This window comes from Scylla paramamosain, chromosome 27, assembly GCF_035594125.1.
Source record: "Scylla paramamosain isolate STU-SP2022 chromosome 27, ASM3559412v1, whole genome shotgun sequence".
NCBI lineage: Eukaryota > Metazoa > Arthropoda > Malacostraca > Decapoda > Portunidae > Scylla > Scylla paramamosain.
Genome location: NC_087177.1, coordinates 11,689,309 through 11,701,245, shown reverse-complemented (window position 1 = coordinate 11,701,245; position 11,937 = coordinate 11,689,309). Strand labels below are relative to the sequence as shown.

The window sequence follows — 11,937 nt, the reverse complement described above, 5'->3', positions numbered from 1 at the left end:
TATTTCACTAATATTCTTATTTTATTTTTTTCTTTGATTTTATTTTCTTGTGTTTTTATAAATACTATATTCCAAAGAAATCCAGTTGAACTTACAGGGGAAAGATTGAATAAATGCACAAAAATTAAATTGAATAAAATAATATTTTTTGTATATTACCACCACATATTTTAAGGTTAATAATGAAAAATGCATATAATTTTTATCTTCAAGTGACTAGGTATATATTTTCCGACGTCCAGTATACACGCATGTTACCTTAACGTTCCCCACCATCTCTCCTTTGCGCACTCAGCCGCCGCAGGGTGAGGAGGTGTTTTGTGGACTCCGTTAACTTTGCCTCTTGCTTTGCTTTATATTCGGTTTAAGTCCATCCACACTGGTACTAATAATTGTGTGTACAGTTTCAGATCCTCGGAGGAAACAAAAACAGGCACCATGGCTCCTACCAAGAAATCCGTGAGTATCCATGTGGTGCACGTGGTGGGGTAAGGAGGCTGGTGGCGAACTGGACACCCTGGGCACTCCAGTGAATCATAGTAGATATAGATGATATTAAAGTAACATCAGCATTTCCATTCGAGGGCTAGGTTAGGTTTAGTTTAGTATTTTTTGCATTGCTGCGCCTTTCACTGTGTATGCAGTTTATGGTCTGAGAAGCATATTTGTTCAGAAGTTAGAAGGCTGAAGTTGATGAGTATTGTGTTGACAATTATTCTTTCCTGGGTCCTGCTGTGTGTGTTTTTTTTTTTTTTCTTTATATTAAATTTCTTGTATAATTTTCGATGCCTTGCCAGATTTTTCACTTATGTCGAGCCACTTAAACCTTCAGATGTAATTAGGTATGCTAAGTGAATGAAAAAAAAAAAAAGTATTGTTACCGGCTCGCATCAAGAAGTCCTTGAGAATGTGTGGTGCACGAGATGTGGGGGTGGTGGTGAGCCGGACACTCGGAACATTTATAGGGTAAAATTTTACTCTTGCACCAGTCTTTTCCGAACGATTTTATTAATTATTTCTTATTTTATTTATTTATATTTTTATTTGTTTATTTATTTTATTTTATTTTTTTTTTTTGGGGGGGGGAGGATGGCTGCTTTGAATAAATCCGCATTCTCTCTCTCTCTCTCTCTCTCTCTCTCTCTCTCTCTCTCTCTCTCTCTCTCTCTCTCTCTCTCTCTCTCTCTCTCTCTCTCTCGCAAATCATTAGTTTTTATTTCCGCCTCCCGCCCCCACGTCAGAAACTAAAATTTTGTGGTAAAAACGAAAAACAGATTAATATAAAACCGACGGAAATCGGTATTTTATTTTCTTGCCCGTACAACAGCGGCAATACTTCACATCAAATAGAGCCATATTCTGAGTATCATAATGCTACTAGCCACCAAAAATTTAAATAGGAAGCTTCCCACCACTACTGCGGCTTTATTTCATACTAGTTTAGTTGGCTTAGGTTTAGGTTAGAATCAAGGAAATTTGGTAAATTTATAGTTTAAGCCAATGTCCCCAATCTCTACCCACTGCCCACGGCGTTATTATTAATTTCCGACAAGTAGTGTAATCATTAGAAATGATGTGAATAGTGAGAACAAAATGAAGTAGGTTATTACCACGTAGTGTGTAATGGCTTAAACTATAATAAAACCCTAACCTAACCTAACCTAACAACTGAAGTTCAGGCAACAATACACCATTTATGTTTACCTGTGGACTTAGAAAAAGTTGAGAGCGCTGTGCATTCCCAGGCCTATTGTGGCGTTATTATTAATTTCCGACAAGTAGTGTAATCATTAGAAATGATGTGAATAGTGAGAAGAACAAAATGAGGTAGGTTATTACCATGTAGTGTGTAATGGCTTAAACTATAATAAAACCGGAAATTTAATATACAGGATTTGGCCTCCTGTCCTGCTCTCATTAAGACTAGTGAAACCAGTGGGTGGAGCTTATGATTAGCAGATACATCCAAAACATTGTGAGCTCTTGTTGAGTTAAGGAATTTACCACTTTCTTTTTGCACACTAGTCAAAAAATATAAAGAATTGATGGTTTGAGATACGAAAAGTACAGTATAGTTTGCTAAATATGTAGACCTATTATCAGTAGTATTTATGCCAAATAACCACATTATCAAAACATACACAGGCAGTTCCAGGAGAAATGGTATTAAAAGATTGTTTTCATTGTTTATTGCATGATAAGGCACAAACAGTAAAACAAATTAAATAATTTGATACCTTTTAAGTATACAGTAACATCACACATAATTCCAAATAAGAGCTCTAAAGCCTAATATCACATGGCAGAGAGAGAGAACTATTGTATATCACATGACAGACAGGGAGGGTGAAAAATAAGAAAGAGCAGTCAGTTCCAGAGAAGCAAGAGAGAGAGAGCGATAATTAAATTTCATATAATTTCACATAAATTCAACAAGCAGTATGCAAATATATATTATATTTGAGATCAGTCTGAGTTAAGGGATAGTATACAAGAAAAATCAACCTTCAGGCCATCTTGCACCTGATACACAGTTTACTACTACTCCATATATGTACACATGTACATGTGGACATGATCTCGTCCACCCATATGTCTGCCCCAGAAACAGCTTCCCACCTCTCACTCAAGTTGAAAAAACTATGATCTGATTTGTATGTATAATTTATCATCAAAATCCTGGTGGCACAGCACACCACCACTATTGCTGTCTTTTGTGGTCACAGATATGGTGGGAGGCCTGGAAGCAGCAGCAAAAAAAAAAAAAAAAAAAAAAAAAAAAAAGAAAGAAATAAGGAGCAGTACACTAGCATTTCCCTATACTTTCAATGCTCAGCTGGTAATGTTTCGGGTTTAAGGTGAATAGGGGCGACAGCAGACCAGTAGCGTGTTGGCTTCACATTCATGTCATCATACTGACTCCTCCCATTATACTATCATGGAATGCTAGCAGCAGCCAGCAAGAGTAAGGTCAAGAACATGGTGACTATCACAGCTTGAGACATCAGGACATTCACCTAACACTGGGGAAGTGTCCGGGTTTTGGGAATAGGATAAAGCCTGCTTTGGTAGGTTTGATTTCACTTACAAAATACAGATCTGGCTGTTCATTCTTAAGAAGTTAGCATGCGCCACCTACGCCAGACCAAAGGACTAGTGTTCTTTGGTCTCATTTGGGTGGCAAGAGAAAATAGGTTCGGGCCTTCATGTTCTGTTAAATCTGGCAGTTCTTGAAGTGTTCTTTTAATGAATCTGACAGTTCCTGAAGGGACTACTGAGCTTGTGTTCATAGTAAAGAGTGGTTCTTAATAAAACATGAAATTTACAGAAAAAGGCTATTGAGAGCATCAACTCTCGGTTGGCCCTGGTGATGAAGTCTGGCAAGTATGTCCTGGGATACCGACAGACGCTGAAGTGCCTGCGTGCTGGCAAGGCAAAGCTTGTCATTATTGCCAACAACACTCCATCTCTCAGGTGAGACTGAGAAGTAGACCCTCACATGGCCAATCCCACCATCTTGGTACAGCTTGTTGCATCACATGACCTTATGGCCTTAGTGATGTCTGGTTGACTGAGATGGCAATGGACAGAGCTTTTGTAACTTGCATAGTGTCTTAATTTGATTAGTAAGCTCTGTCCAGGGTTACAACAACACGCAAGTGCTTCTCATTTAGAGGCACATTGGGAGTTGTTATGCAGTGTGATTGTCTGCGGAGTCTCGGTTCTACATTCTTAGAACACGTAAGTTGCTAATACTTCACATCTATTTCTTTTGCTAATTTGAAGCTTCATGTTAATTGTGGTCATAAAATGTTAATGAGAACTATCATCGCTTGGATATGCATGAGAAAAGTGGATGAATGTGAAGTTATTTTGGTGAGCAAATTCCATTAGTGCAGTCTAGAGAGCAAGGTGAATTATGTTCACTGCCCCACCAGTTTGTAAGATCTATTGTGATGAGTCTGTACCCATCTGTAGAGGACAGCTATGATTTCAGAGCAGGAAATCCAAATTGACATACAATTTCCCTTTTAATTTCATTACTCTTCCACTCTCAGAAGCCAATAGTTCTTTGGTATAAGAACATTCACAACCACCATTTCTCAGAAATCAGAATAGTGAATGATTTTTTCACATGGTAAGGTTTTGCCATCTTGTTGCTACTCCAGCTTTACTTGATGTGAAATGAACTGGTTCCAGGAGGAAGGCAAGAGCAAATTGCCCTTAGGAAGCAAGTCTCTAGGATGATTAGTGAGAGCTTGTGCATCTGAATCATTACTACATTACTATATGAGCCGTGACAGCAAGGCCTTATTATTCTCTTGGTCTTTGGTGTGTGTGCGCATGCATGTGTGCTTAAGATTAACATTGAATATCTTTTTCATGTAACGGTATTCTTGTATCCTACATAGTATAAAATGCATTCTCATTTATTAACATTAGCACATGTATTTTTCTTAGTGGTGGTTGACTTTCTTTGCAGGAAGTCCGAGATTGAATACTATGCCATGTTGGCAAAAACTGGAGTGCACCACTACTCTGGCAACAACATTGAGCTTGGAACAGCATGTGGTAAATACTTCAGGGTGTGCTCCCTGGCCATCACTGATCCTGGTGACTCTGACATCATCCGTACCATGCCCACTGAATAGACTCAAGGTGCATATATATATTTTTTTTGTGTGTGTGTTTGTGTTGTTTATTACAAAACTCAGATTGTAATTTAATACCTGATACTGTAAATGACCCTGATGTGTATTTATTTGATTAATGTATTTCCCATGAGAACTCCATTAGATTGAATGGATGGTCGTTCTCAAGCATAAAGTAACCATTTTGGGTGAAAAAAAAAAAGTGGTAAAGTGTTTTCTATTGATACTTGTCCATTTTCTCATTTACATAGGTTGAAAGAGTTAATTTCCTGCTTCATTAGTTAATATGCCACTTTCTTTCCAGGCATGGTGATGGGAGCAAAGAGTTTAAAAATAAAGAAGTGTTTGTACTTATGTCTGTGGTTATCCCTTTAGTATTATTATCTTTAGTCAGAGCCTCAGTGGTTGAGATATTGCATGGAAAATATTTTTCATTAACTCTGAATTAGACCAAAGGTTGGGCAAAAAAATACAAGGTGAATATGCAATGTGACTGAAGAACTGCTGTATAAGTGAGGAGTGGAACCATGTGCAATGATGAACCACCAGATTATTGATGGCTGACTTACTGGACTGCTATGGCTGTGCAAATAAGGTATATACTGGAATGTGTGTGTTGAAATTTGGTATAGTGTAAGAATGAAATCCTGAACCTTTAGAAAAACTGCTGCAAGATGAATATCTTGCAAAACAATGTAAGGTGGATAAGCACATTGAAATTCTGGTTAGAGCTTCATGATTTTATTGAAAATATTTACAAAGAACTGAGATTAGCTTGCACCACTGGTATGTATATAGAATTGTACCCTGGTGGCTACTGTATTCAAAACATTGCCCTTTCAATGTGAAAAGACAAACTAGAGATTTCTTAATGGCCAGTCACAATTACATCTCTAGATTTGGAAGAATGGGACCTCAGGCAAGTAGATCTGCACCTATTGATAATGCCTTCTTGCTTGCTTCCTCTGCTGTTAGTTGCTCTTCATCTGATGGCTCAAGTGAATTACAATTTTCATCAAGTTTACCATTCTTGAAATCTTCGGCAATCTTTTCACTGTAAACTGCATAGAATAAATCTTGTGGCCCAAACTCACTCTGAATGACATCTGGTGTTCGATAGGAAACGTAGGGCTTGAGCTGCAAGAAAATTATTATGTAAACATCATCCTTTGACAAATACAGAAAAATCTTGATAATGCAGGTCATATGATGTAAGGAGCCCAAACAATGTAAAACATACTCGTGTGAATATGGTACATACACAAAACCACTCGTCACAGCAACCACAACAGCAGTAAAGCATTACCTCATGTTTAGTTACTGCAATTTTGAAAGTGATATTCCACTCAAAAGGTGATAATACTTAGATTTTGCCCTAAAATGTTATTGTTTTGTGAAAGATGTCACTACTGCAAGTCCCCTAATGACATGAGCTAAGGTATTGTTTCTGTAAATCTCATGTGCATACAGATGCACAGAATATTGATCACTGATACTCAAAATTCTGCATTGACTTTCAAATATCCTGTAAGGATAATTTTAAGTTGGTCAAAAATATTTTTCATTATTATTTAGTAATACTATTATCAATATTTTAAATACAGCATATAAGTCTAAAATCTAGTGATTTGGACAATGAAAAGGTAAAAAATAAGACTATAGTACAACATACTCAGTAACATCATGATATATGGATATAGTTATTTTCATGGTGGTATTAGCATAACAGGAGCTGAGCAACATGGCAAAGTAATCAAATGCCAAAACAAAAACAGGACTGCCAAAACAGGACTGCTCTGGTGCAAAAGGAGAGAAATACTGGAAGCCACAGGTTTGTAGAGTAATGGCATGGGCACTGAAGCAGGAATTCACTGGTTGTCCAACTACATGTTTGTTAACTTCAACCACAACAAGCCAGTCAGATATACATTTTGCTTAGGTAAACTGCATTACTCTCGCCACCAGGACACCCAAGTTGCCCATTTTTAATTAAAATTGTTATTTCCATATACTAGGAAATTAATCTATGTAATTTTGGAGTTTTAAGTGGTACGGACATATTTTCATTTTTACTGTCTACATTAATACACTTCCAATCAATGGTGTACTTTTTTGGAAATTTTGAGAGAGAGAGAGAGAGAGAGAGAGAGAGAGAGAGAGAGAGAAATTGCTTGGGAAAAAAAAAAAATTTACAAGAGATGTTGGAAATGTGAAAATTAGCAGTAAATCGAGATTCACCAAGTGATGCTGGAACTTGGTACTTACCAAGAATGTGCAACTGAAGAGATTTCTTATAAAGCAAGTAGCAACATGAAATAAAATTTACTGAACAAAAATGTACATCTAAGGGAAACTTAACCTTTTACCAAAGAAATGTATATCTCAAGATATAGAAGTCTGTATGTAGGAGGTTCTTACAATGACACAAGTGATGTATAAGCAAAATGACTGATATAATTATATAACCTCAGCATTTTTTTTTTGAAAAGTATTTAATAATAGTATTTAAATAACAGACTTACCTTAAAGCCATCTAAATTTGGAACAATTAACTCTGGAATCATTTCCTTGATGACATGAAACTTTTTCCCGACTGTAACACCAATAGGCCTCACGCCCCTGTCTGTAAATGAAGAATATTATTATGAGTCAATGGACTTAAACCATTACAGGGTATGTGACCACTACAGGATTTTGCAGAGCAGTTGTAGAATATTATACAAGTTGCTATATGACCACTACAGGACTTTGTAGAACAGTTCTAGAATATTATAAATACAAGTTGGAAGACAACGTGCTGCCGTGCACAAGTTCAGATGTTGTGGCAAGCCTATACTTTCTTCATTTTTGGTTACAAGATAATATTTTCAGAATAAAACTATTTTTCTGACAGAATTTAAAGTTAAATTAATTACTGATTATAATTATCTCACAGGGAGTCACTAGTTGAGGGTAAAACCTTCACTCCTAAAGAGATGAAACTGGCAAGAAACTATTACACATAAATAAAAAAAAAACTTTGTAATCCATCAGAAAAATTGTCTCAACTTGCTGTAACCTAACTACCTTGTACAAAATTACTGGATATGGTCTTTTATTTATTATAACATGTTATTTGGGCTAGGTTAATCAGGTTAGGTTTGATTAGTTAAGTTACATTTGGTCAAGTTAGGCAAGGTTAGGTTAGGTTACGTTAAGTTAGCTGATGAGAAGGTAGTAGCCATTCATGAGGCGAGACCTCACACTAATCAAGAGGCGAGACTTCTCACACATGTGCAAAATGTGTGGGGACTTTCCAGCGAGCAGGCCCTCCCCTCACCACTCCTAGGTGCTTAAAGACTTTTATGTCTTAAGCATAATTATGTATTACTTTTAAGGAATTTTTAGCAGTAGAAGTAAAACTAAAAGTACTTTAATTTGTTAAAAATGTTTATGTATACAGACCCTGTGGGAATTCAGAATGTTCAGGTAAAGGAAACAAATTTCATTGAAAGTTTAACTTCCCAACCTATGATTTCATTAACTTCATGTAGTACCATTGGTGATGGTGGAATTTACTGTTCTAATATGCATTACTAATGTTTATGCAAAATGTTACCACACCCTTAATGTTAACCACACAGCATCACATTTAGTTACATTTATGTCACAGAGTCGAAAATGCTAGTGACACAAATGAACAGACGAGGACATTAATACACAATTTCTTCATCCATAACAGGCCACAGCTGTTTACCTACACCAGGAAACATCAAACAAGCCATCTACACCAGTCCAACCACCCACACCAGGATACACTGGCCCAACCACCCACACCACGACACAGCAGCCCTGTCACCCACATCAGGATACACCGATCCTGCCACCCACACCGGAATACACCAGCCCTGCCACCCACACCAGGATACACCAGCCCTGCCACCCACACCAGGATACATCTGCTTAACCACAACATCTTTCTGAAAATCATAACACGATAGAGAATGCGTAATAACAAACCAAATCACTACAGGTAACAGTGACATAAGCGCGCAAGTACTTACCAAATTCCTTCTGAATTTCTGGATCTAGTTGTTGATAAGAAGTCTTTTTGAAGAGCCTAGTTCCTCTTTTACCGTATACCATAAACTTCCTGAAATTCCTTTTACCCAGAGCAACAGCTGAGGTTGATATTCCCCGGCACTGGATAATGGAAGTCGCCGCCGAGCCAGCCATGTTCAGTGTTTACCTGTGGCTGTACTGCGACTGTCCCTCTTCTGAGACTGCTCCACACGGCACTTAGTAATTGTCACGGATTCCACTCATAATGGTGCCCCTTCTCTGAGTATCACCCTCTAGTTTCTTGTACCTGTTTTTGAATGAATTGGTTGATGCACATACCGATCACAAGCCTCTCTGGGAGACTTCCATTTATTGATGATATCTATTCTCCCTTTCCATTGAGTATTGTGCAGCCCACCTACGTAAATGCACACCTCAAGGGCAAAACTATTATATGATAAAGAAATAATAAATAAATATAATGAATAAAGTAAGTAATAGGTAACAGATAATAAAAAACACACAGGTGATAAATAATACACTATGAATAAATGAATAATGGCATTGTTTGGTACTTAAGAAATTATCAAGAAAGAGAAATAATGAATAACGCACAAACACTAAAACGCAAGCAGTAACATAAATAATAGATAACATACAAATAAAGAATAAATAAGCCAGGAAAACGCTATTGTTATATTTATCGTGAGGGTCAAAATAAGAAATTATTACAACAAATCGAACCTGACTGAATGAAGTGCCTGAAAATTCTCAATCAAATCTGGACAACAGTAAGCCAATAGCAGTCCATAAGGGAGAGTGTTCCTAAAAAATGGAAGGGCAGGGGATACAGGACCAGGCGGGGAGGGGGGTAAACTACAGGGGATTAACAAGACGTTTGTTTTCGCGTATTTATTTATTTATTTATTTATTTATTTATTTTACGTTTTGTGATGAATGAAGCGTCTTCCTCGTGCCTTTCTTTTTATTTGTGTTTTGTTAAGTACTTGTGGGCAAGTATACTTCATTCACCACAGAACGCGACAAAAAAAAAATACGCTTAAACAGACGACATTCGTTTTCTTGCTAATAGCATTATTAACTGCTTCTTCACCTCTCCCTGTGACCCTCCTCTCCCATTCTCGAAGAACACCTTAACTTATGGGCTGCTATTGGCTTCCTGCTTTCAGATTTCAGATTTGTAAATCAGCCAGCCATTTTGGTTGTTGCGATTGATATAATAGAATCTTACTGGGTTATTTATTGTTTATTTGTGTGTTATTATTTGTGTTTTTACTTGTGTGTCATTTATTATTGTGAGTTATTGTGTCCTCCTCTTGTCATACTGTGCCTAATAATCAGTTTTTTAAGTGCCAAACAGTGCCACTACGTATTTATAAATGTTATCTATTATTTGTGTTATCCATAAAATTTATTATTATTCTTTTTTTCTCATGAATAATCATTGATTGGTTATTTCCATTTTTTCTTTTCGTACGAGTGATTCCATGAAAACAGCGTATCTATATTTGATTTTCATCTTTTGACGACTCGCACGCCCGTCGGCTGGCTGCGTGGACCAAGAGCCTTCCCCTTCGGCGCCATATGACCACGATGTTGTGGTGGTTCTCTCTCTCTCTCTCTCTCTCTCTCTCTCTCTCTCTCTCTCTCTCTCTCTCTCTCTCTCTCTCTCTCTCTCTTCTATCTATCTATCTATTTATGTGTGTGTGTGTGTGTGTGTGTGTAAACAAATTTTCAGTGCTCTGAAGAATGTCAACACAGGATGAACACAGCTTTCACTTTCAAAGGCCACAGAGATGATTCGAGCTCTCGTGGGTGCTTTTTATTTATTTTTTTATTTTATTTTATTGATGCAGAACGCTTATTTAACTATCACCAGAGAGAGAGAGAGAGAGAGAGAGAGAGAGAGAGAGAGAGAGAGAGAGAGAGAGAGAGAGAGAGAGAGAGAGTAGTAGTAGTCATCAATGGAGAGGCATCCCAACCGTTACCTATACAGGCCTCAGTTCCACAGGGTTCAGTGTTGGGCCCGATCCTGTGGAACATATACATCGATGACCTGCGGCAAATACCGACTCTGCTTGCATACGCCGACGACTGCAGTCTCTCCCCGCTCCTACTGCCGCTCCGACAGTCAGCGAGCCGTTAGAGAGCTGAATAGGCAGCTCAGGCTGGTGATGGAGTGGGGAGAGGCGTGGCAAGTCAGCTTCGCTCCAGAAAAGACGCAGGCCATGGTCATCTCACGGTCCCCAGCTGCCTCCCCAGCCGTCTCAGGCTGTCTGAGTTTCGGAGACCAGATACTTCCCCTCCAGGAACACGTCAAGTTGCTGGGAGTGACAGTGGACTGTGGCTTTGACCGCCATGTTGCTGCTGTTGCCCACCAGGTCTCCCAGCGAGTCTCTGCACTGCGTCGGATGTCAGGAAACCTCGACTCTCGGGGCATCCTCACACTGTACAAGGCTCAGATACGGCCTAGTATGGAGTACAGTGCCTTGTCCTGGATGTCGAGTGCCCCCACCCACTTGCAGAGACTGGATGCTGTGCAACGACGTGCCCTGCGCTTGGTGGGGATGGACGGACAGCAGCAGCAGCAGCAGCAGGAGGAGCAGACCGGAGTCACGTCGCTGGAACATCGGCGGGACGTGTCGGCGCTGGTGGTCCAGCACAAGGCCCGGGTTCTGGAGGTCCCTCATCTCAGCTCGCTAAGGCTCCCACCACGAGCTGTCCAGAGGGAGTCCAAGACCACCCCCTCCAGTGACATGCTGGTGCAAGTGCCTCGATCTTACTCGAGGCAGCAGCAGCGCTCTTACACAGCCAGAACCTCCAGACTGTGGAATGTGTTTACGGCAGCCACGAGTGATACACAGACAATGACACTCCAGGAAGTGAAAGTGGCTGCACACAGGTGGCGTAAAACACAAACTCCCACACTAGTGCTGTGTTAATCATGTGTATATATATATATATATATATATATATATAGTAGGATGAGTTCGCTTTTGTATATATTTTCTTCTTTACATTTAAGTATAGGCTTTTCAAATAACAGCATAGAAAACGTGTTGTTTTAAGCCTGATGTAAATTTCTGTTTAAATAAAAAAAGAGAGAGAGAGAGAGAGAGAGAGAGAGAGAGAGAGAGAGAGAGAGAGAGAGAGAGAGAGAGAGAGAGAGAGAGAGAGAGAGAGAGAGAGAGAGAGAGAGAATTCTTGAAAAACCACAATAGCT

General features: G+C 38.8%; 2 protein-coding genes across 3 annotated transcripts; one reads left to right on the top strand and one right to left on the bottom strand.

The window, feature by feature from the left end:
* Positions 1-207: 207 nt before the first annotated feature.
* On the top strand, positions 208-10,136 carry LOC135114213 (large ribosomal subunit protein eL30-like). Of its 2 annotated transcripts, none has more exons than XM_064029990.1 (5): positions 208-305; positions 405-459; positions 3,329-3,474; positions 4,484-4,659; positions 8,374-10,136. In XM_064029990.1, exons 2-4 carry the CDS (start codon positions 439-441, stop codon positions 4,650-4,652), a joined length of 336 nt encoding a protein of 111 aa, XP_063886060.1. In that variant the 5' UTR covers positions 208-305; positions 405-438; the 3' UTR covers positions 4,653-4,659; positions 8,374-10,136. The 2 variants fall into 2 exon arrangements, with proteins under 2 accessions (XP_063886060.1, XP_063886059.1); XM_064029989.1 differs by lacking the exon at positions 8,374-10,136 and adding an exon at positions 4,957-5,002.
* Positions 5,378-8,867, bottom strand: LOC135114211 (large ribosomal subunit protein mL41-like). The gene is made up of 3 exons (XM_064029982.1): positions 8,696-8,867; positions 7,175-7,275; positions 5,378-5,789 (listed from the first exon to the last, which is right to left on the bottom strand). The coding sequence occupies exons 1-3, from the start codon at positions 8,865-8,867 to the stop codon at positions 5,568-5,570; spliced, it is 495 nt and encodes a 164-aa protein (XP_063886052.1). The 3' UTR covers positions 5,378-5,567.
* Positions 10,137-11,937: the final 1,801 nt, after the last annotated feature.